Here is a 26,720-nt window from a genome sequence, read left to right on the forward strand (position 1 = left end):
AAATCCTCTCTTATTTAATTGTATGCCATGCATCACCAACCTCATGCACCAGTCAGCACAGATTAAATCTAATTTTAATTATGAAAGTGAGTTTGGCATGCCATGTGGTTTTAAAAGGGAGAAACGCGCACAGACACACATCAGATACACAATAGCAATACAACAGATAATGTAATGATGTGCCAATATTTCACATTTATAAAAACACTAGAAGTACCTGGACATAGGCCCTGCAAGAGCGCTCTCTTTTCTGGAGCTGAATCCACAAAGACAGCAGATTAAACACAGAACAGAAAAAAACTAGTTAGTGATATAAGAAGATAGAAATAAATAAAGATACATGTACAGTGCACACTTGACTTATTCAGTTTCAGAGCACCATGGAATTATATAGAATATAATATTGCTTTCAATAAGGCAGAAGATAGAAATTATATATAACAGCAATCAAACAACACAAATTTGGTAAAAACCAAGAAATACTAAGTGAAATAAATTTCCCTTCAAGTGTCACAAGATTTTGGAAAACATTATAAAGTAGGGTTCTTTCATCTTGGAGGATTCAAATGGAAACAATTTTGAAGTTTAAACAAAGATGGGTAAATGTATTCTCCTTTTATCATATTTATTTTATTACTCTTTCAGAAATCTATATAATTAACAAAAGCAATTAAATGGTCCAGGGCTGTACTTCTTTATATTGTCATGTCTTAGGTGATGGAAAGCATCAGGACAAGATCAGCCCTCCTGAGGCATAAAAATATTCCTAGCAAAGCTCTGCCTGTTGCGCCTTATTGCATTATTGAAGCCCAAATTTTAGAAGCCCAGCAAACGCAAAAACTGAGGGATGTGTGTGTGAATGGGCCCGTGCACATGCCAAGCGCATTTTTGCAATGGCCCGGCCACGCGTGTATCTCCTGATACTCGTGGCACTGCCAGCCTTTGTGAAAGGGGCGGGCCGGGGATGGGGTCTGGGCAGGATGGGGGCCAACAGGGACATCAGCCATTAGGCCCAGTCCCGGGGATGCACACGCTGACAGCAAGCCGGCGCGCAGAACTTACTTCATCTATTCAGATGAAGTAAGTTTCAAAATAATAATAAAAAAAATTAATAGGTAGGAAATGGGGTTTTAGGAATCGGGGAGGAGAGCGAAAAAGGGAGGCAGAGTAGGAAGGGGGATATGGAGCGAACTGAGAGGAAACTGGAAATGGCTGAATCGTGTCATTGGGCATTTTTTAAAAAAATCCATCCCTTGTGCGTGCTAAACACCAACCACCTGCACATGCGCACATATATATAAAAATCGGCCATGCATGTTATAAATCAGCACGTATCTCTTAAAATGTACCCCTGAATATGCACATTTAGGAGTGAATTTTCAAAGGAGTTATGCACGTGCAAGTAGCATACATCATATCCATTCTCAAGTCTATTTCCACACGTAAAACCTTTTGAAAATTCAGTGAAAATTCAAGGGAATTACGCAAGTAAAAGTAGCCATTTTTAAAAGCCTATTTGCACATGTAAAGCCAATTTTTCAGCGTAAAATCTAGTTCTACACACGTAAATCCTTTTGAAAATGATCTCCTATGCAATTAGATGCCACTTCATAAGTGCAATCCAAGGAGACATATCAATAACTTGACAATAAGTGCTGTAAGTGCATCTATTTGACTATAAAAATAGCAAGATAAGGATAGCTAGAATTTCCTACAATAATATAACAGCATCTTTTAACCTTTCTGAAACGAGGCAATATTAAATGGCCTGGGATTAGGTAAAAGCCTAAAGGAAATATTGCTTATGCTATGTTATATTATACGTTTATACCACCTTCTGAACAGATAGTTGTGATAGCAAGTGCTTTACATCTCAATTAACTGCTGTTAATGCATTTTTAGTCATTATAGCATTGTTTCCTAAAATATAAATAGAGATTCCCAGCATTATACACACAAATATTATGGAATATGATTTAGTCATAATTTTTTCTTGGACAAGATCACACTTGACAAAACAAACATGCATTAAAGAAAACATACAATCACAAGGAAGCCAACATTTGCCATACAAAGTCAACATAATAACAAAAATGATATAAGCCAGTCTTCAAGTGTCAGTGGTTAAAGCAAAGAGGAAATTTATATCTTTAGATTATTCTGGAATATGAAGACCTGTGATTACCCACTGTAATCTAGAAATACTGCATAACTGATCTGCTTTGTTTAAGACAAATTCTATAGTAAAATTGTCTATTCAACTTCATAGAAAATAATAATAAAAAACAATCCTTAATGTTTTTATTCCTAAAAATAAGGCACAGGTGATTAACTACTAAACGATATGGGCTTCTAGATGGTCAAAATCTAATTTGAGTAGGAAAAGAAAACAGCAGCATTAGAAAAGCGATTTCCATAGTTAGGTTAAGCCTAATTTTAAAAACAACATAAAAAATAGATTGCATTTAGGTGGTTTTACCCCTCTACTACGCACCATTAATGCTTTATGCTTCCTCATCAGGTCTGCCAAGTTAAATTAAAAAACAAAACAAAACACAACAAGTAATTGTATAGCCCTATCCTCCACTTCCTAAGAAAAAGTGATGTGTTAGACAGCCAGTTCTGTTTAGCTGTGATTGTTCTCTGTATTCTCCAAAGGACATTCAGAAGCTGAGCATCCTCTGTACCATAAGCCTCCTGCTCCATAAGCCTCCAAAAGAGGAAGGGCTGAGGAAATTAACATGCAAACAGGAAATGATGCAATTTCCTTACGATCAGGAAAAGCTGTCAATCAAATTTGAGCTGTGTGCAATTTTTTAATTATGAGTTTACAGAACACAAAAAAACCATATATTTGGAAAGTAAGCTGCTTCTTTATGTATTTTTATTTGCTGTATTTGCTTTGAATATTTCTTCTTACCACATACTACTGCTTTAAGTAAAAGAAAATTTAAATCATAGTTTAAATTTAGTTTACACCTTCTTTTTACTTGTACTTTAAGGGGAGCATAATGAGTTCATTAGTGGTTATATACTCATTTTTTATGCCCACAGTACAGTAAGGATGTACAAACAAATATTTTTTTGTTTTTGCTTTGTTAATGTGCTTTTCTTTATTTCATATATTTTATTAGTTTTCATCAAAGTCCATTAAAATACTTTTTACAGAAACACAAATACAATCCAAATAACATAAGAAAAATAGCAGATAGAAACCAAAACCTAAATCTGCAACCATACAACTCATGACATTACACTAAATCAAACCCACAATCATTTTGTGAGGGATAGAGTCAGAAACAGAGGAGATATTAAAAAAAAAAGAAAGAAAAAAGAAAGAAACTGGAATCTAAGGGCAGGATTCTAAAAGGATTACACGTGTAAATCCGGAGGATTTCCGCGTGTAACCAGCCTTATGCGTGCCGGGCCCATTTTAAAAAGACCCGGTGACGCACGTAAAGCCCCGGGACGCGTGTAAGTCCCGGGGCTTTACTAGAGGGGTGGGGAGTGGGCGGGGTCAGAATCCCTGGGGCTGGCGCACGTAACTTACTTCAGCCCCAGGGCTGAAGTAAGTTTTGTAATAAAAAAATAACACAACAAAGATAGGGGGGAAAGGACTGGGGAGGTAGGGGAAGGGAAGGGTGTGGGGGGTAGGGAAGTTCCCTCCGAGGCTGCTCCGATTTTGGAGTGGCCTGGGAGGGAACAGGGGAAGACAACGCGGCTCGGCGTGGGCTCGGCATGCGCAAGGTGCACAATTGTGCACCCCCTTCAAGCGCCGACCCCCGATTTTATAACTGGCGCATGCAGGCATGCGCCAGTTATAAAATCTGCCGTACATATGCCCGCGCCGGATAGCACGTGCATGTTATAAAATCTACCACTAAGAGTGCAATACTATAACAAAAATGGATCAGGTGATTTTGGCCAATTCTAGTGCTGTATCTACTATGGGCAGTTTATGACTATCCAGAAAAAGATCTCAATTGCTCTGGGGCAAAGAAAATATACTTAGAGCCACTATATTTTATCAAACATTTACATGGATAGCATAGAAGGAAAGAGGCATCAAGGGTCCTAACTCTTATCTCATTTCTAAAATTATTTTTCTATATTGCAAAGTTAAGCTAGCGAAATTGGATATATCCAGATTCTTTCTTCCATGAATATATCATGCATCTTATGAAATTACACATGCATTAACATACTTAAGTCCTATTTAAATACCAGAGAGACCAATAGTGTGACTCTAGAATTATTTTCTGTCACAGATGTCTCCAAAAAAAGCTATTATATCCATATTAGACATTTGAGCAACAGTTTGGGTTTCCTCTTCAACATTTCCACCTCTTATGGGAAGGAAAAAGACATTGTTCACAAGAGGAAGAGTATTCACTGATAAGCCCAATAAAATATTTGCTAAAGGTCTCCTTTGACTAGGGATGTGCAGAGGGACGCCATACATTGCATTCGGGATTCATGTTCGTCGGGGGGCAGATACGTTGCATTCGGCAAGAGGGGCCCCCGAAACGTTCATGCGTTAATTCTTATTCATTTCCCGGCTAAAATTGAATTAACTACAGCCCCCCCCACCCTCCTGACCCCCCCAAGACTTACCAAAACTCCCTGGTGGTCCAGCGGGGGCTCCGAGAGCCATCTCCTGCACTCACACCCTCGGCTGCCGGTATTCAAAATGGTGCCGATAGCCTTTGACCTTACTATGTCACAGGGGCTACCGGTGCCATTGGTTGGCCCCTGTCACATGGTAGGAGCATCTGTCAAGTTGTTGTTTTTTTACAGTATTATGTACGTTTGTTGTAAATTGCCTAGACTTTTTGTTAGGCAATTAATACATTTTAATAAATGAAATGAAATGAAATTATCAGCAGCCTTTGATACTGTTGACCACAATATCCTCATCTCCTGACTAAACAACATAGAAATCAAGGGCCCTGCACTAGCCTGGTTCACCTTATTACTACAAGACCACACCCAAGCTGTTGCATTAAGAACAGCCCTTTCCGACCCACAACCAATCATCTGCGGGGTTCATCAAGAATCTATCCTTTCACTTACCCTTTTCAACATCTACATAGCTCTCCTGGATCAACTTATCAAAGATTACCACATCACTTATCACTTCTATGCAGATGATAGCCAGCTGCTTTTATCCAACTCCGCTTTCTTTGTCATCTCCGTCCTCTCCTGGATAAGGCAGCTTTTGTGACAGCCATCATCTAAGACATTGTGATATCCCACCTAGACTATTACAATGTGCTATATGCTGGAATACTAACTACCCTGAACCATTGCCTACAACTTATATAAAACATGGCAGACCAAATATTCATAAAAATAGACAAATCCAAACATATAACACCCTCTCTAAAATCACTACACTGGCTACAAACACAGTACTTCTCTAAATTCAAACTCCTGACTCTAGCCTATGAAGCCCTCCATGGCCTGGTCCCTACCTACCTAAACAAATTTCTAACCCCATATGTGCCCACCTGCATCCTTCATTCTACTACCGCAGCTGACCCCACTGTAACTTCACCAAGGGAAATACCTCTCACCAATACCAGAAAGAGAACATTTCAGGATTAGTTCCTACCCCTTGGAACTCCCTACCACTTCATATCAGACTGGCCAAGGATGTCTCATCTTTCACAAAATTAGTGAAGACTTAGCTATTTGAAGCAGCTTTTGGAACAAAACAACTCTGCATCCCATTCAATCATTCACATTCTTCATGCCCCTCCCTGTAATCTCTCTTTATTTAAACCTAGCCTCCACTCCCTGCTGTACTCTACACTCTGATTATAGGTCGTTTTTACTAGCATCGGTTATTGGTCATGTTTCATACCACTAGTTGTTGATTTTTGGTTGCTATTTATATACCCTGTACAACTTTCTTTCTCTGCTTCCCCCTAGCTCCGGTTTATTATTGGACTGCTTACACTGACTTTTATTTATTGCATGTTGTGCCTTGTACAATTGATATTCACTGTACTTATCAGCTCCTTTATTGCCATGCTCTATGCTGGAATTTATTACCTCTGCTATTTACACTATAAGATTCCACAATATAACCAAATCTCTGATTGTAATATGCTCTGATCTTTCTGGCTGGAAAAACCTGCTATAAATAAACAATTATAGGCCCTCTCCCCTTCACTTTTCCCTATACTACCCCTACTAATTTTACCAATGCAATAATCCCCCTATCATTCCTACCTCTAACAGGTTACTACACTTATCTTATTGAAGCTTGGCTCTAATTGGCTTGAAGTAATTTTCATTTTTGGCTCATGATCAGAGCTTGCTTCAGAGTAACAGCATACATTCTTGTTCAGCATGCGCCACCAGCTGGTCTGTTCTCCAAGCAGCTCACTTACAGGGTTGCAACCTTTTTTATTCAGGCTATTTGAGATTTGTTGATATGATTGTTGAGACACTTTTGACTTTGATTTCGTTAAAGCACTTCAACATAACTTTATACAATTTTTGAGCATTTTGTACGTGTTATTTGCATGCAAGTGTTGGTGGCTTGAATAACATATACTTCTTTATTTTTCCATTCTCAACAACTAGTGATGCATTTACACTATTTTTGAGCATTACATATTTGCTGACTGTGGGGTATTATTTCTCATTGTACTGGAGATATTTTACATGCAACAAAAAATATTTAAACAATTAGTAGGCCCATATGGAGCTGATCTTGGTAAATGATTACAATTAAGTGCTTTGTTGTCTATATTCATCAAAGTGTTGTGGACCTGGTAACTTGACAATAGTAAGAACTTTTAGGATACCAGAAAACTGGTGGCATCCTATTATACATTTCACCTAATAGTATTTTGATTGGTGGATTGTTTGTGCCTCTGTTTTTTGGTTTTTTGTTTGTTTTTTTTTATTAGATATGATGATCCCAATATTAATTACTACTTATCTGGCTAAGTAGTGATTTTGGAGGGCATATTCAGCAGTACAGCTATGATGCTGACTATCCCATATAAGTTAGCCAAATATGTTTTATCCAGCTAACTAACCTACATCTTAGTTTTGATACTTTTATACCACCTTCAGTATGACTCAATGCCATTTATATCAAACCCTTAACTACTATAATCATATACATATTACATCAATAATATACATCACAAAAATATGTCAATAAAATATAATACATAATAATTCAATCTTAAAAATTGGATAATAACCTGGAAGCATAGTTCAATCCTTCCCAGTTTCATCGGGGAGGAATGTAGTCAGAGTTGTAATCATTATTACATAATAGGGCTGAGCATTCATTTTCAACGCATTGGCAATCCGCAACGCATAAGTCCCTATTTATTATATTCATGGGTTAGCGAAACGCATCGTGATCCCCCACGAATTCAACATATCATATTAATTTCATTTTTTTGGTTCGCAGTAATTTCTTATTGGCCATTTGAAATAGGAGACAGCAAAAACCAGCCCTTTCCTGTGAGTCATAAGTGACCTCACAACCCTGTCATAGAGTGGGTCAGACAGGTTGGCAAGGAGACCAGAAAGCAACCTATCAGAGCAAAGCATTTTTCTAATACAGCCAATCGCCACTCTCACGCAATGCTCTGTGACACTATTCCTGACGACGCAGCACCATTTATATGTTAAGCACACGGCGTGCCACGCACTTTCTTGGCGGGGATGGTCTGGGGAGGTGGGCCGGGGAGGTGGCTGAATTCAGAGCTAGTATGAGTGTCTCAAATCTGTAGTCAATTGCTAGCTACGTTGATAGAATTTTTCATTGAAAAAGATATTTGTTCAATTTTGCTGCAGTGCTGCTGCCAGTAAGCCATGTTTTTTTTGACTGTGACCACCCTTTTTTTTTTTATTGATCTGAGCCGGTCTCTCTGTCTGTGCCACTGAGAGAAGCTGCTAGCAGCGGCATTTTTCTGCTTATTTTACCCCCTGGGGTAGGTTGCAAGCAGGATTTGGGTGTTTTGGGTGGGAGATATATTCAATTTCTAGCTAGTTTGATAGACCTGCCATTGAAAAAGATATTTCATCATTTTTGCTGCTGTGCAAGCCAGGCTTTTTATTTAACTGCATTTTTTATTGTGCTCTTTTAAGTCAAAAAGGCATTGCCTCGTTTGCCGGTTTCATCATGGCGCCGATTGCCTGTGTCACAGGGGCTACCGGTGCCATTGGTCAGCTCCTGTCACATGGTAGGAGCACAAGATGGCGCCGGTGACCATGTGACAGGGGCTGACCAATGGCACCGGTAGCCCCTGTGACACAGGCTATCGGCGCCATGATGAAACCGGCAAACGAGGGTGTGAGAATGCAGGGATGGCTTCTAGAGTCCCCGCTGGACAACCAGGGAGTTTTGGTAAGTCTTGGGGGGGGGTCAGGAGGGTGGGGGGTTTAAATTTTTATTTAGGAGGCCGAATAAAACAGAAATCTGTTAAATACGTGGGGAGTCGTGATGCGTTTCGCCTCCCAACGTATTTAACAGATAGGACAAAATAAGTTGCGGATTACAAATACATGGAAAACGGATGCACATCCCTAATAAATAATTTACTTATAGGAATGTCTTATAAAGAGTCTCTCTCTCCTCTTTTTCACTCTCTCTCTCTCCCCAACAGCAGCCCAAAATGTAGTAAAAGCCTGTCTGGTTTTTATCGTGGGCACTATTCTCACAAAATTTATGGCAAAATGATGAATCTAGGCCTTATTTAGTCACTCTGGAAGTTTGGAGCTCAAGGCTAAGGAATGAAGGGACATTTTGTTCTGACAATCTGTTGGTGAACAAGATTAACAGACCAGTGGTGGAATACACCATTGGTAAGTGAGCTTGAGGGAATTTGTGCTAAGATCCATACAGCACAAAATAATGACCATTTCAAATCGATGTCTGTTATTTTCCACACATAAGAAACAGGTGCTGTAGTCCGCAGGCACTTTGTATCTATCGCAGTTTTCAAAAGGAAAAGTACATATGTACATTCCCTTTATAATTTGGTTTAAAGTCTGAGGGCCAAAAGTACCTGCAAATCTTGCACCAAGGTGATACGTTTTGGACATTTATTTAGTTAATTTGTTTGCCCCTTGCCCAGTCTTTCAGTAAAAGCCACTGAAAGTGGTGTAAAGTTTATTTTTCCTCTATTGCAGGCTGACTCGACTGAGCAATCTTTGCTGTTAATTTCTAGATTTCTGTCATTTGGACTCGCAACATTAAGGCTTGAAGCAAAATTGCTTGAAACTAATAGAATGGTAGACAAGTCATATTATTCTTGCATCATTTAAAGCCACATTGGTGGTGTTCAGGGCCTTCTGGATCTGTGACTTAGCAGCAGTATTCTAAAGTAAGCTGTGTGATTTAAGGAAGAGAGGCACAAGAGAAAACTTCCCATGCTTGCCTTGTCTCATGCAACAGAAAAACAAACTGCTCTAAAAAGCACAAGCGTCACAATTAATCCTGGAAAACACAAATTCACAAGAAAGCAAGATAAAAAAAAAAAAAATCTCCTAGTCGGGTAATAAAGCTAAGCAGCTTTAAAATTAAACTCAAGACACAAGCCTGTGGCAGCAGGTCATTGTGAGGGTAATTTTATAACAGCCTGCATATATTTGTGGGCTGTTATGTGCTTAAGTGACACCAGTTTTCAAAGGATCTTACACAAGTAAGTTTCCTTTGAAGATTGCCTCATGACAACTACCCCTGCTACTTTGTGTGGGGAAAGTTTCCTGGGAAATTTAGGAAAATTGGTACATACTTTTTAAACGTGAAACATAAGCATGTAAATACAAACCCCGCCCAGATTCCACCCCCTTCCCCGAAACACCTCACCCCAAAGTGCTTAAAATTACACACATACATAGGGGCGGATTTTCAGAGCCCTGCTCGCCTAAATCCGCCTAAATCCAGGCGGATTTAGGCAAGCAGGGCCCTGCGCGCCGGTGCGCCTATGTTCAATTGGCCTACCGGCGTGCACAGACCCCGGGGCTCGCGTAAGTCCCGGGGTTTTCCGAGGGGGGCGTGTCGGGGGCATGTCGAGGGGGTGGGCCCGATCCGCGTGGCATTTTCGGGGCGGGCTGTAGCATTTCGGGGGCGGGCCCAGGGGCGTGGTTACGGCCCGGGGCGGTCCGGGGGTGTGGCCGCGCCCTCCGGACCCGCCCCCAGGTCGCGTTCCGGCGCGCTAGCGGCCCGCTGGCGCGCGGGGATTTACGTCTCCCTCTGGGAGGCGTAAATCCCCCGACAAAGGTAAGGGGGGGTTTAGCCAGGGCCGGGCGGGTGGGTTAGGTAGGGGAAGGGAGGGGAAGGTGAGGGGAGGGCAAAAGAAAGTTCCCTCCGAGGCCGCTCTGATTTCGGAGCGGCCTCGGAGGGAACGGAGGTAGGCTGCGCAGCTCGGCGCGTGCCGGCTACATGGAATCGATAGCCTTGTGCACGCCGACCCCGGATTTGCGCGGCTACGCGCGTATCTACTAAAATCCAGCGTACTTTTGTTGGCGCCTGATGCGCCAACAAAAGTACGCCAAATCGCGCTATTTGAAAATCTACCCCATAGTGTATGCTCATCAGTTTACATGCTTATTGGCTGGAAATTTTTCAAAAAGACCATTTCTGTGGATAAAGGATTCTTTTACCCACAAACGTCCCTTTGTAGATTACCTCATGTTCAATAATTTGAGGTATCTAAATTTTCTACCTATCTGATCATTTAATATCACATATCTTACCAAAGGTCATACTGTTATGCCTTTATATTGCATGCATGGAAGACTGGACTGGGTCCCTGGATGCCTGGGTAACGGGCACTAGGTCTGGTTTCATGCTGTCTCATAGTATGGGATGTGGGCATGGGATCTGGGAGCTGATCTGTTGCTTTTCAGCAGATTTGAATCAAGCAGTGGGTTTAATGGCCCCTATTTGGTTTGGGATCCTCAGGGGAGCAAGGGAGCAGGTGGGCTAATGGGGGATAAAAGAATGGGTTATAGAGTCCTCCTGCATTTTTGCCTCTTTGGGAGGCTGCATCTCATCACTTGCCCTCTAGTTTCTTCGGAGATGTGTTAGCTGTTTATAGCTGTTGCAGCTTGTGTATGGCTGAGCGGTTTACCTGAGATATTTTGATTTTACAGGGTGGTGTTGATGGGCCAGCTGGATCAGTTTGATCATCAGCACTGTGAATCCGAGGATTCTTGGTGGTGATTGGGGCATCGTCCCAAAGTTGGGCTCCTTGCTGGGCTGTGGTAGGGGCAGAACACTGAGGCTGTATGTATCTGCCGATGCCTACAGGCCAAGTGGCTAGAAGTGGGTCATCTTGCTGGGGCATCGCGGACACTCACCAGGGCTATTGTAAATAATTGTGTAATTTAGGTAATGATGTTTGTACTGATTTGTTAATAAAGCTGCGGCTGGTTGATTCCCAAAAATGTTGGTGTTGCTGTATTATTGCATTTGTGGTTTATTTGTAAAGAAGGTGAATGCAGGGAAAGGCCAAGGTCCTGGCTGCCCATATTATGTTATAAGCCAAATATTATAATGTTTCTTCATAACAATACTAATTCAAGAAATATAAGTATCAGTACCAAGAGACATTATGTTTTTTTTCTATAGGATTTATAAAGGAATAATAGCAGGGACCCTGGTGGGATCTGTAATCATAAATGCTAAATAGGATGAAAATATGAATATCTCAGATCATTGAGAAGATAGGTAGAACCAAGTTTATTGCCAAGTCAGGAGACTATTTTTTACACTCTACTGATTTTGAAGGGTCAATTCCTTATCTTTTTACAAAAAGCCTGCTCCATATTCATGCAATATTTTAAAAAACAATGTGAAGGTCAGCACACAGAAAGAAAGTTATGCAAGATATATACAGAACATAGGCAAGGAAATAGTAAAAAATAATGAACAAATAGGAAGAATAAACACATTGGAAGTACTAAACACCCAGGGAACATACAGATATAATCAGTGTTCTTACCATAGAAGCTTCAGCTCGGCATGACTTTCCCATCGGGGAAACTGCCTCCATGTGGCCTACTGTGGGCTCTATATCTCAGGCTGCCATTTCCCACGATAGTGCTGGATGCACTCAATGGATGTGGCCCAGCACTGGCTGCAGAGTCCTGCAACTGGCAAGGACTTTTTACCACCACAGGCATCCTCTAGTGCCTGGCATCCTCTAGTGCCAGGCATCCTCTAGTGCCAGGCAGTGCTTAAGCTTGTGTCCAAGTGACAGTTCCATGACATTGGCTACTTCGCTGTCTTTGCCCAAACAGAGGGTGCCCCCATACATCATAACCCAGAGTACTACAACTAAGAGGATCACAGAAAGACAGGACAGGCAGACAGATGGACAGACATGACCAGCACATAAGTTTTCTTGCAGAAATGTACCCCACAGTACACCAAACCCGATATTCTTCTAGGCGTCACTGTAAACAAACTCAATGATGGAAGAAGTGCATTTATTTTTTGAAAGAAACTTTAAAGTGCTTCTGGGTTCCCTTTTCCCTATTCTTTTAGGGAAGGTCTCTGTAATCAGAAAACCAAAACAAAATCTTTAATAAATATACTCTTCCATCATTCAAATATCATCTAATCTATTAACAAGGCAAATTTTAAACTAATATGAGGTCTATATTCAGTGTCATTTGGCCGGTTAAGTTCCAATTTATCCAGCTAAGTGGCATATTTTAAATATTCAGCTGTGTTGAGCAGCCATCACTTAGCTGGATAAATAATTATACAGCTAAGTAGTGGGAGGAGAGTGGGCATAACGGGGAGATGTTGAGCTAGCTGGATAAGTTATCCAGCTAACTCTCTTATTCAGAGTTAGGGTGATAACTTATCCAGCTAATTCTGGTTGCCCCATAGACCTGACCTAAAGTTAGCTGGATAAACTTATCTAACTAATTTTAAGATAGCTGGATATATTCAGTGCTGCAGTTGAACTGCTGAATATATCAGGCTAAGTTAGCCTCATAAGTTTATCTGGCTAACTAGCGGCAGAATATGGACCTCTTTTGGGTCTACAATGTGAGCATTAGCACTTTTTCTATATAAAAAAGTTGGGGATATGTTGATCTCTCAATAAAATCACACTTTAATGGAATCACTAGTAGCGAATAGACAGCAGTACTGTAGAATCTGTCTTAAACTATTGCTTTTGAAGTTAAATGCACAGAGCTATCTGTTTCTTTTTCATTATTATCTGCACAAAAAAAATATAAAACTATAATATCAGACAAGGCATTAATCTATACTGGCCACTCCAGGATAAAGGATTCCAATGAGCTTCCTCTGATCCATTCAATTCTGCATTCCATTTTGTCTTAATGATTAGAGCAATGTGTAATGACTACTGATTGCTTTTTTCCCCTTTCTCGAGACTAAACAAAATGAAAAGCAAAAATCTCTGGCAATTACTTTTCTGCAGCCCTCTTGATCAGTGAAGGTGAAAATTACCCAGCCTGAAGTAGCAGTTACTCTAGCATCTTCTGTGAGCCCCATGCTACTTCCACTTTTAATTCATGCATTCCTAAATAAACATGGAGCAGTTGCTCTTCTGAAGAATTAAGAGCGAATGAGTGCAAGTAAATTACTGAGCCTGTCATGTGGATCACTGACTCGCATGGCTGTTTTTGCAGGACTTCGTGCACTCTGGAATTTTAATGTAGAGTACAATTGATTTGTCTTGAGCTCACTGTGCAAACCTGATGGGATATCACTATTTCAAGACTCATAAGAAGGGAAAATAAGAAGAAAAATCCCTGGTTGCCTTACTACATTAAGTGCACAAAATAGCATCAACTGGATTTCACAGAAATGGAATGTGTAAGAACACATTTTGCATGCAAAGCATGTATGTATGCAATGGAAGAATTAATATTCTTGTTAGAATCTCCCAAGCTGGTTGGTGCACGATCACAGTTTCCAGTCTTATCTGATGATGTTAAACATCCACAGAACTGTGTACTTGTGTAAGTAATCATATAACTGTATTAGTGTTCTATAGGTAACAACTACATTGTTATAAAAACAGCTTCCAGCTGTCTCTGGTAACATGCTAACCCAGCCTGTATATAAAAGAACAAAACACACAGAGGACGTCAATGTGCATTTTTTGTTCAGTAACATTCTAGACTGTTAAAATTCAGTGAGCTATATAGTGAAATATAAATAAATTTGATGCATTGAGATGTCTGTTAAAATGCATTTGAAAAATGAAATTCATAACTTGCAGTATTTATGCAGTCTTACTTTTACAAAGCAAATGCGCAGTACATGAGAATGTACTTAACATTGAAAAAAAGAGTGATGATATACTCCACACCATAAGGGGAATCCCTGGAAGGAAAAAAGAAAGCTCCTTTTATAAGAATAACTTCGAGGAAAATCGAATATCTTCCTACCCAGGGAAGTCATTCTTCTTCTAGCATATGTAATATGGTTTAACACCAGGGCTATCAAACCAGTGGCAATCAGGAACAATTTTCAAAAGGGATTCCCATGGGAAAGCCCCTCTGAAATGTTTCCCCATGGAGAGAGGGCAGGGAGCGTGTGGGGGTGGACAAACAGGTGTGCTGTTCACTATGCACATAGGGGCCGATGTAATAAGACCCGCGGCAAAACAGGCACTAGTTATGTGCGCGGGTTTTGATTACTGCATGCGGCTAAAGCTGATGCTTCCGTGGGGGGGGGGGCCTAAAAAAAATAAATTATGTAAATGATTTGCATGCAGAAATCCATGCACTCATGAAGAAAGGCGCATTCCTAAGCACAGTAAGGCCCTATGTAATAAGCAGACGAATCCGCGCATAAAAGCGAGCAAGTGAATGGGTCTCTCTATTCTGTGAAAATATGACCCTGGAATGTATTTTTAATATTTCAAGTACCTCTGTGCTGCAGAAAAAAATGGCAAATATTTTCATGGGTGATAATTGCATGGCAGCGGGATAGGTGCTGAACTGGCTGAAAATCGGGCCAATCGGGCGCCCAGAAAATCGCCTAGCTAATCACAAATCTGGCTGCGCAGATGCCGAGCTAGGTGCTGTCACTTAACTCGTGCCCATTCTGTGGAGGCGGTAAAAAACCTACATTAAAAAACCCACACTAGTATTACTGCGGCTCCCTGCATTGCCTACGATTAGGTAATCACCATCTTTGCATGTCATTAGCTTGCACGCGCACAGAAAAACCCACGGATCAGCAAGCACATTTGTACGTGCTTGTTTCCCCGCGCACAAAACCCTTATTGCATCCCTGTATAGGGCTTTGCGTGGGAAAAAGCACGTACAAACACGCGTATATGTGCGCAAAAACCCACAGCAGCTTCAGCGCAGCTTATTACAATGGCCCCATGGTTTAGAAAAAAAAGGGGCAGTACCAGGGGCGGGGTTAGGGTGGGACCATGCTATTGTGAAAATTAGCAGCATGCACAGAACCCAACGCAACATACACGCAAACATGTACCTCCTCTCATAAGTGGCTGTAAATGTGCTTGCACTGTGCTATCCCAGGCCCCAACTCTGCCCTGCCCCCCACTGAACACCTCTTTGCTGGGCATGTAAAAATACCACAGAATTGCTTTTACATGTACAAACCCCCCCTCCCCCCACAACCATGTTTTATGAGTGTTGATTCTTTTGAAATTTCAGCCCGAAATGAGCAGCAATGATTTAAGGCTCTTACCATAAAGGGAACCAATTGTATTTCATCTGAATGTTCAGGATGAGAAGAACCATTGATTGCCATCCTCCAGGACTGTATTCCTTACCTTGTTTAAACTTCGTGCGGCACTGTCTTTTCCACCTGGGGTCAGGTTCCGAAGCTGCACATCCAGCAAATCTACGAGCTGATCCATAGCACGCACCGAGTACGTGATGTCCCCAGCATTCAAATGGTTTTTTGTATATTCGGCAAGCTCCCTTGCAATATTGGCAGCGGTTTCCAGTGACTTAAGCTGTGGTTCAAAGGAAAAGAAAGCAGAACAACATTTTAATTGGGAAAAATCCATGCTGTATCAATGCCAGCAAAAAGGAAGTAACAAGGAAATGTATGCTATATGCAGACACTTATCAGCCATCTGATCCAGCTGAACAGTTTTGATTTGTACCAAAATACAAGAAATGAGTTGTGTCCCATCTTAAAGTACCCTGTCGACATCATGGCATATGTAATTACTATGACAGATGATGTAAGTCTATATTATTTTCTATATTAAAAATACAACCAAAAAATAATACTCTAGTATCTTTTACATTTGCATGCTATAAATAAAAGTTGAATTTTTGCAAGCTACATGGTTCATTATTTTGGCTATACCTTAATGGGATCATTTTCAAGCAAACCCGGTAACGTTAGCCCAAATTTTCAAACTGGATTCATGTGCATAAAAACCAGGAAGCAACGATCGGTAGAAACAAGGATTTGTTTATTAGTATGTGGTCTAGTAGCGGTGAAAGCTTTCACTGTTACTAGACCACATACTAGCCTTCACCGCTTACAGACCACATAATAGCTTTCACCGCTACTAGACCACATACTAACAAATCAATCTTTGTTTCTACGAATCTTTGCTTCCTGGTTGCTACTGTGCCACTTTGGATCGGCTTCCGTCTTGTTTCCTGGGTTCATGTGCGTAAATCACTTTGACAATTTGTTGTTTCTCCTGGTATGTGCAAAGACAATCACACACAAAGTTACACCTGCTCTCGAAGACATGTCATTTTGTTCATTTAGATCTGGGCTCATACTATTGAAAATCAAAAGTATATGTGCAAATGCTTTCCCTGCCCCCAACTCCACCTCCCAGCATTCCTCCCACAAGTGCAGGTAAAATATGCATGACATCATGTTGTGCACATGCTTTTACATGCTCAAGCCTCAGGCTGAGTTTCAACATGACACTTAGGCACATAAAACATTTTATCTAGGGGTGGTCAAATTAAGGGCTAAATATTTAAAGAGGTTTGCCTGGTTAAGTTTTGGGTATTACCAAGCAAACCACGAGATTTGAAAATCCCACTGGTCTGACTGTCCCTAACATAACTGGATAACTTGTTAGCCAGTTAAATTATTATCTGGATCTGTCAGGGGAATTCTAGGATGAGGTGGCATTAGCCAGATAACTTAAGAATTGACAGAAAGCAGTCCCAAAATTGGCCAGATAAACTTATTCAGTTAGGGGTAGATTTTAAAAGGTTGCGCGCGTGCGTACATGTGCTACCCGGTGCGCACACATGTACACCCAATTTTATAACTTGAGTGCGAGCCACGCAACCTTCCCCCATTCCCTTCCCCCTAACCTGACCCTCTCACCCCTTCCCCTAACCTTTCCCCCCCCTAGCCCTACTCTAACCCCCCAAAAGTTTTGTTGTACCTTTTGTGCATGCCGGCCGATTGCCGGCACACAATCTCTGACACAGCGGCCAATGGCCGCTGTGCCAGGAGCCGCTGCCCCCGCCCCCAGACCGCCCGTGCCCCGCCCCTTTCTGCAAACCCTGGGACTTACACGTGTCCCAGGGCTTTATGCACGCCGCCGGGCCTTTTGAAAATTGGCCCGGCGCGCGTAAGGCCGGATTTACCCGCAGAACCTTTGGAAAATCCAGCCCTTAACTTTGATAGCCGTGTATATTTAGTGGCGCACCCATGTTGTTAAATATCCCAGACAAGTTAGCCAAATAAGTTAGCCAGCAGCTTAAACTGAACTCCTAATTGTCTCAATAATGTGACCCTCTTTAAAAATGTTTGCCTACCCCTGATCTAGGATATCCATTAGGGATGAACTTTTGTTTTTAACAACATTTCCTACTTTGTTTCATTTTTAAACTGAAAGAAAAAAATTCATGAAATTTTGTATTTTAATTTTTAATTTGTGTGCACTATTACAACTCAAACAGTGTACACTAACTCAAAATAGTGTGCACTAAATGGAACTAGTATGCACTAAATTAAAATAGTGCACACTAAACACAAAATGTAAAAAAACAAAATAAACCCCTAACGAAACAAAAAAATATGAAAAAGAGGGAAAAACAAAACAATCCAAAAGTTTTATCGATGCACATCCCTAATCTCCATAATGAATTTGCTTATAGTGGAGGCAGTACATGCAAATCTATCTCATGCATATTCATTATAAACATCCTGAAAACCTACCTGCTTCTGAATGTCTGAGGACTGAGTTGAGAACTATGGCTTAAAGGAAAGCCTCAGCATAGGAGCTCCTGAAGTATATCAGGAGGAGTCTCCAGTAGGAAGGTGTTTGAAATAAGGAAGCCAACTGAAAAAGCCCATTATCAGTTCAATTTATTTGAAATGAAATGATGGCTAACGTGTCCAAAAAAAAAAAAAAAAATCCCAAACATTTTTGGGGTTTTCATTCAGGAAATAGTAAGCATTATTTCCCCAGAATGAAAAAAATAAATGAAATAGGCTCATGCCAAGGAAATGAAATTCAACCAGAACCTCCCCCCCCCCCCCCCCAAATAAAAAAAAAAAGAAAAATGAAAATGTGATTTTCACAAAGTCTGTCCCAGTTTCTTACTGGGAAGGATTTGCATCCAGTTCCAATACCAATGGAGAAAAGTCCAGGGTGGGTCTCTCTTGTCAAGAGTATCCGCTGCTAGAGAGTGCAGATTTGCCAGTGTCTGTAACTGTGGTGCTTTGGATTTTCCGTTGTGTTTTTAAGTACAGTTTTAAGTACAGTTTTAAGTTTTAAGTACAGTTTTAAGTACAGTTTCAACAACCTTGTTATATTGTATCTTTTTATTTCCTCGACACTGGTTAAAAGAAAGTTATTGCACCCCTTGTTATATGTAAACCGGCATGATATGATTGTATCATGAATGCCGGTATAGAAAAGCTTTAAATAAATAAATAAATAAAAAAAAAGTACACCATTTCTAAATGTACCTTGTGAATATTCATCTACAATCCAGTAACCAGGAAAATTATTTTATTTTTTTAACAAGTTTATATTATGACTTGGCAGAAGATCTCCAGAAAGCCTAATGGCCTTGGAAGACTACTGTTCCTCTCGGTTTGAAAAGAATCCAGGAACATGGGTCAGAATGTGGCACCAGAATGCCCAAGTGAGCCCCTAAGTCTTACTAGCCAGTGGAAGAGGGGCTAAATTCACTTTAGCCAAAGGTTAAGAAAATAAAAAAACTTGCAAAGCAAAACAAGACTGGAGGAATATACCCTGGAGGAATTTCATTGGTTAAAATTCAACATTCCCATATGATTTTTAAATATTTAAGTATAACTAGTCTGCAACATTATAAAATGCATGCACCCATGGAAGTAGGATTCTGGTTATAGTATTGTGGGTGAAACTATATTAGATTTTATTTTACCTGAAATATTTTTCCAAGAACATTATAGTGTTACCCTTTCTACTATAACTTGCAAAGGTGAAAAAAATGCACACTTTGAAGACAAAACTATGGCTCCTGAATGTAATTGATACCTTGGTAAGACAGATTATGCCACATTTATACAGCTTGGGAGGATATTGACTTGTGAATCCATGGAAGTTGCAAGCAGGCTGCCCAAGTCAGTTGAAAGAAAGTCTGCTCACACAGTTTCCATCTGCCAGTGGTTAGTAATTTCGATAGTATCAAATATCATTGGCCATTAAAGGAACTTTTCCATGAATAGTAGTATATAGGTTAAAAAGTGTTTTTGCTCTTGTGTCTTGCAAATTTAAGACTATCACCATTCTAGGGACCATAAAAACTGGTGATTCTGGAAAGCCAAACTTGTGTGCACTGATAGACTTAAGAAAAAAAAAATCATATCTGCAACACCACCTTCTTATTATAAAGCAAGTGCCAGGAGTAAAAGTTCCCCTGGGGCTCGCAGTGAGTTGTCAGTGTGTGAACTTTGTATGCGAATTACAATAATATCATTTGTATTTGATCTACATTCTCAAAAGCCCTTATTCCTCATAAGAAATGTTCTTCTTATGCACTTTTTCAATTGAAAGGAAAGAAAAAGAAATAGCGGATCTTGAAAATACTAAATAAAGGTGCAGTGAGCTTTCAGCTTTCACAGATCAGCAGTACTGAAGGGAAACCCGTTCATTTTTAAAACAGTATATGGAAACCATGGATGCATAAGTGAAACAATGCTCATTTATTTCCTCTCACCAGGAGAAAGAAATATTTGAGGGCTTTAAAAACTGCTCCCACCCAATGCCCCAGGCTGAAAAAACCCTGCAGGCTGATTCATGTATATGGAATCCACAAAGGGCTGAAGAGTGACTTGAAATGAGTTGAGATCTTTATTTTAATTTCAAAGCCTACTGTGGTAGGGTTAACATAGCCCAGACATCTGTGCGGACCGAAATTCTTAAAACCTAGCCTGAAGTAAGAAAGGTGGCTGAAAAACCAGAGGAAATGAGCCGTATGGGTTAGGCAGCTCTAACAAAGACCTTTTTGAAAAAGAGATCTTTTCTTTGTTTGAAAACTGACAGTCAGAAAGGAAAAGGGAAGACGCAGGCTGGAGTCTCAAGGTGTCAGGATGGCCTTCTATGGCAGAGAGAAGCAGCCAAAACAAAACTCTTTCTGCATCCTGTCTTGTAAAACCTGAAAGATTAATATAGCTAATAAACAATCTAGGGGATCAAAGGCCTACATGGCTGTCTCTATAGCTGGTATCATATATCACAGTATTTGCCACTATTTCGGCTCTAAGAATGCGGGAAAAGTACGATGCATATTACGGAAAAGGACAATGTAGAAGTTCTTCACATTTCTAACCCCTAGATTCATCATTCCACTGTATGGATAACAGAATGATGTGTTGCAAAAAAAACCAAAAGGGGCAGGGGAAGATAGTGGGTAGCCAGCCGTATCGCGGCGTTGCGGGCACACTGCACACTATTGCCCCATAGCGCCATGGGAAAAGGTGTAGTTATTTCCCACGGTGCTGCCGGCGATAATGTGAAAAACTTTATCGTCCACAGCGCTGCCGGGAGATAACTCTGCCCAAACCCCACCCACACTCCTCCCCCTTCCCCTAATTGGAATAAATACCGCCGCAATACTGGCACATCGAACAATAAAGAATGACCCTGTGAGAAAGCTAAGTGGGTCATCAAGAGCACTGTGTGTGTGAATAAGAACAAATCCTGCAGTAAGTAAATATAGAGAAAAGAATATAGAGAAAAATGTTGTTGTTTTTTTTTAAATGGTTCTATTTGCATAAAAAAATACTGTAAAAAGTAAAAGCAATAAGAAGTTGGTGAAGGTAATAAGAAAAAGCTTAATGGAGCTATATGATTAGACACATTTGGTAACAGCCAATACGGTGGCAAATACTCATGATATATCATACCAACTATCCAAGACAGCCATATAGGCCACTGAGTTCCTGAATTTTGTATTAGTTGAATTGAAAGGGGTGTATTCACGAGACTTGGGTGGCTTGTAGTAAACTTTAAAGACTTGCAGATATAGGAACTTCCATTTGCTCCCTTCAAGAAGAACAAACTGGACTATCTGATAAATCCTGCTCTGAAGGAGAAAGAGTAAAAATTAAGACAGAGAGAGAGGCTTAATTGGGCTGATTTGATAAGTGCTACCCGCATTCAGAGGACTAGTATCAGGCTTCTGCCCTACAAGAGAAAGTACTCCCTGGCAGAGCTCAGCACGGGTCAGGGGATGCAGAGGATTAGCGTTAGTAGCAAGCTGTCTCCGGCAGTCTACTGTCTGGTTAGTTGAGGGTGTGCAGTACACAGTGGAAGGCTGGGAGCCCAGAAACAGGTTTATGGCTGGCTGGAACTATTGGTATAATAGGAGAATTGGGGTCCTGCGCTGGCAGTACGGCCTGAATGGGGGATTGGAGGCAAAGCATCAATAGCGAAGAGCTCAGAGCTACTTGGTTGCAGGGCCGGTGCAAGGGGATTCAGCGCCCTAGGCACCTTCAGCCTTGCGCCGCCCTGCCCGCCCCCCTCCCCGGTAGTAGCCCTGACTCTAGGGGCAGGGACCACATGCCATCACTCCCCCACCCTCCCCCTCCACCCCAAAAAAAACCTCACAAAACACCTGGTCCAGCGGGGAGCCCGGGAGCGTTCTGCTGCTCCTGGGTCATTGGCTGCCACTAACCAAAATGGCGCCGGTGGCTTTTAGCACCTACCATTGACAAGGGCCAACCAATGGCACTGGTAGCCCTGTTACATGGTAGGGGGCTGAAGGCCACTGGCGCCATTTTGGTTAGTGGCAGCCGAGGCCCCGGGAGCGGCAGATCACTCCCGGGCCCTCCGCTGGACCACCAGGGGGGCGTTGGGAGGGTGGCATGACTGGGGGGGGGGGGGGGGGGGGAAGCAGGGTGCGGTGGGGGCTGGGCAGAATTTTGAAGGGGCACTTTTTGCCCTTTCAAAATTCTGTCGCCTGAAGTGGCCGCGAGCGGCGCCCCCTAAGTCTCGGCGGCCTAGGCACAGGCCTAGCTCGCCTAGTGGTTCCTCCGGCCCTGCTTGCTTGTCTTCTACAGATCAGCTTTTCAGGTGAGGCAGACCAAGCTGGAGCTGGAGTAAGAACAAGGCTCAAACACTGTCTAGAAGGAGAACAAGAGAAATGTTCAGAGCCTGGTTTGAAAGGTGGAAAAGGTGGGTTTGAAGAAGAGAGCTAGGAACGTCCTTCAGTTAATGGGAACAGCTTTCTGATTCCCAGCAAGCCCTTTTAGATGAGCTCCAGCCAATCCAGATCACTGTAGTTGTGGTTGCAAGACTCACCCTTCACCCCTATAATAGCTGTGGCCCTGCTTCCTCGGAGTTGCTCTCAGATTTACAGCTGGGATGGGGGGAGAGGTGTTTCTACCTGGACACATGTCCAGGTTTAAGCATAGGCAATTGCCTAGAGTACCAGATTTTGAAGGCATCAAATATTAGACCAAAGAGTAGCCTGCCTCTGCTTTCTTTAATGCCATGTGCCAACAAGGTTTCAAAGGGGTGCTGCCGTGGCACTCTGCCTATGGGCAACAAAATCCTATATCCAGCCCTGCCTGGAAAACTTTGTTTTTATTTCTCTGACAGACCTGAGATAAAGGATCCCCCATGGACAAAGCTTTGATTTTCAATCTGAGAGAGCGAAGGAGCTACATTTTGCAGTTTGAAACTGGTGTTGTGCTTGTTGCCTGTCTATTCTGGGAAAAGGGAAAATGATCCTGCTAGAAAGTGTTAAAAATAAAAAAAAGATTCTTCTTACAGTCTACCGAAACTGTTCAACACTTATTCTATCCAGGCTGTTCAGCCCTCATCCTAAAGTGGTGTCCTTCACTGGAAGACAAGGGAGCGAACGGCTCACCGACTCTTCCCCTAATACACCTTTCACAGCCCCTTATCCAACCCTCAAATCTTTCCTGCATCTCATCCTGCCTTTTAAATAGACCCTTGTTCAAACATCCCTCTGACCTGGATCAGTGGCAACATTTTTCTTTTGGCTTTTGGCCAAATGTGGATGACAGCTGGTGGGGAAAGAGGTCAGGCTGCCAACAGGGGCAACGTTATTCTCTTGGGTAGGTTCAGTGTTGGATGAGGACAGAGGAGCAGTGACAATTTCCACCAACCCATGCAGACAAAACTCTCACCTCCCCTCATGTCTGGGAACTAACCTGATGGAGCCCTGTAAACAGCAGCAGCAGCACTAACAAAAGAAACCATTGGGCCAGTGGATTGCAAGCTCATGGACCCTGCAGCTTATGGATCAGTAGCCTTGATACCTTCTCGTATATGGCTTCCTGTTACCACAAAAAGTCATGCAAGAGCAGTGCGCCACAGCTGGACCTGTGAGCGCGTGCTGGCTCACAGGCCTCACACTGACTTCCATTACTAATGGAAATACCTTCAGTACCCGAATGTAATCCACTTTGAAGTGCCAAAAAGCAGAATAAATAAAGTAATGCTGCTGCTGGCACCTGAACAGCACTGCCATTTGAGGTACTTGTGACCTCAGCTGAAGGTTTTGTGACCCTATTTGAGGTCCTGACACACAGTTTGGAAAGCCCTGGCTTGAAGGAACCACAAAACTCAAATTAGGACATCCAAACCCACTCCCCTCCATCAACTTCACTTACATTCTTGTCTCCTTGCTTCACAACTTCCAAATTCATTACCTTAAGAGTACACTCCAGTTTTCAGTAAATTCATGTGGGGTTCAAAGCTTGCAGTACCTCTACACAGTACCATATCGAAACTGAAAGCGAAGTTACTAACACAAATGGCTATACTCAGGCTGACTGGCCCAGGGAAAGGGATTAAGCAGGGTCCAGGAGGATAGAGTATCCTTATGTTTCGTGGAGAGGGGAGATTCTCAGGATGGTAACCACTAATGTAAGTGGGGTCCAAGTTTACCCCAAACAGTAGTGACCACCACCCTGAGAATGCCCCTCTCCAAGCATAACCATTAGGCTACTCCTTCCTTAAAGTCAGAGCAGTGGGCTGCAAATCAGGAAACCAGTGTTCAAATCCCACTGTTGCTGCTTGTGACCTTGGGCAAGTCACTTTACCCTCTACTGTCTCAAGTACAAACTTAGGACTAGATTTACTAATCCACAATAAAGAGTGGTTATCGTGCAATATATCTATATTGTGTGCTTTCTAAAATCCCACCCCCTACTGAAATTAGCTATGTTGCAAGTATCTGCATGCATACAATTGCCCAATGCATGCAAAGCAGCTACAGTATAGGGAAAACAATGCAAATAAAGTAATTCGGCTGACTTGGAAAAAAATCAGCCCCAATATTTTGTCACATTGGAAGGAGCTGTAGTTAATTATTTCTGTGATCATCAGGATGCTAATGCACATCTCAATGTCCCCGGGAGGCCTCTTAAAGTGGCATAAGGCCAAAAAATAGCTACTCCTCTCCTTTGAAAAAAGCATCCTCTGGGGTTCAACTCTTCAAGTCATCCTGACCCACCTGACCCCCAAAAGCCCCAAGACTCCCACCCATAAAGTACATCAAGCCCCTGTGGACTAGTGACCTCCCCCCCTTAAATAAACCCCTAGTTAGCCAGATTGCCCCCCACATCTTAAAGTGAAGTCCCCTGGTAGTCTAGGGGCTTTCTCGAGTGTCCCCTGGCTCCAGGTCAGTCAACACCATTTTCTGGCCTTTTCCCCTACTTCAAAGGTAGTTTTATCTTTGAAAAAATAGAGGTTTGGGTAGATTAGCAGGTCATTGCTGTGAACATTTTAAATCTATTTTTTCTATTTTTTTTTGTACAAGGCTGCCACAGCAGGTGGAGGTGGAAGGGGGATGGGGGTCTGCCAAGACCCCCTTGTGGGATTTTGTCACTTTTTAGGCCAGATGACCCTTTCAACCTATGGCAGCTCCAGGTGAATGGGGCCATCATTGTGCATTTTTCGCTCTTTCATGATGATATTTTTTACTGTGGATTTTTCCTGTACTAAAAAATATTGCTGCAAAACTGTTGCACTATTTTCCTGGGAAGGGGGCAAATATTGTGGGACCACCCCCACAATATTTCTTCCATCCAGTGGTAATTTCTCGCAACTTGGTAAAACTTTCTATTAGATTGTGAATCCTCTGGGGATATGGAAATAGTTATAGTACCTGAATGTAATCCACGTTAGTGCCGAAAAGTGGATTATCAATCAATACAAACAAATAAGGCCTACCCACCCTCCTGAACCCCTCTCCCTGGGCTGGTTGGCACAGCTACTTTTTACTGACTTGACTTCCAGTTTCCATACGATACTGTCTAGAGACACTGCAAACCTTGAACCCCACATGAATTTATTGACAGTGGGAATGTGCACTTAAGATAATGGGTTTGGAAGTTGTGATAGAAAGGAGGTGGTGAATAAAGATTTTCATTGTACATGTAATTTCATCATCATTTTAATGAATAGGTAGCCACACAAATCAAGGAGGAAATAAATCTAAATATATTTATTTATGATGTCTGACCTTACGGCTGACCTATTTATGTATTTATTTAACAAATTTATAAACTGCCTCCCTGGTCTTCAGAAGGTCACTCAAAGTACTGCCCAGGACTGTAAACCACAACAAAATGGTTTATAATAGAACAGAACAGGAAATGAATAAATGTCTTTCATTTTCACTCTTAGGTACAGCAGACAGTGACTCTGCCCAACCTGTATGCACTTTCCTTGGTTGCACGCATGAAAGAATGTCATTAGGCCAGCATGGATATCCCATTTGATTATAATGTATTCAAACATAACATAGAAAGCTTGTCTAGGGAAGAAAACTCTCCTGATTTAAGCGTGTAAGATCAAGGATTTTAGAAATAGAGCTAGCACTGAGAGATGATCTATTTGCAAGTAAATCAATTCCCTGAACAATGAATTAATAACACGTTACTCACCCATCTGCAACAACAACATAATTAGATTTTATGAAATTTCATCAAAGATATTAAACTGTTTAATGCAGGGATTGCATTATTTTATAATGCATTTTTTCCCCCATAAGATTTTGTCACCAAAAGTTTTCTGTAACATTAAAGCTCTGTGAAAAGTTAATGGTTTCTGTCATTTCTCCTTCTTTTCTTATTGTGCTATAACATAAAGCAGTCTCGGTTTAATATCAGTGGGAGGCAGTCCGCCAGGGTCCTGGCTGCCAAACGTTACACAGCTCCGGGCCCTACTCGCCTCACAAACCCTTGAGTATAACAGGGAAGCGGAGGGAAAGGGCGTTCTGGCCAGTGCCAGAGTAGT

The 26,720-nt window shown here is 41.7% G+C and overlaps 1 protein-coding gene across 1 annotated transcript in view; it reads right to left on the bottom strand.

The window, feature by feature from the left end:
• ADGRL3 (adhesion G protein-coupled receptor L3) overlaps positions 1 to 26,720 on the bottom strand; it is a 2,126,115-nt gene that overhangs the window by 436,162 nt on the left and 1,663,233 nt on the right. Inside the window, exons 11-12 of the mRNA XM_029600930.1 lie at positions 15,786 to 15,971; positions 218 to 256 (exon numbers count right to left, since the gene is read on the bottom strand). Of these exons, the coding sequence (XP_029456790.1) occupies positions 218 to 256; positions 15,786 to 15,971 (225 nt within the window). The remainder of the gene's footprint in view (positions 1 to 217; positions 257 to 15,785; positions 15,972 to 26,720) is intronic.

This window comes from Rhinatrema bivittatum, chromosome 1, assembly GCF_901001135.1.
Source record: "Rhinatrema bivittatum chromosome 1, aRhiBiv1.1, whole genome shotgun sequence".
Lineage (NCBI taxonomy): Eukaryota > Metazoa > Chordata > Amphibia > Gymnophiona > Rhinatrematidae > Rhinatrema > Rhinatrema bivittatum.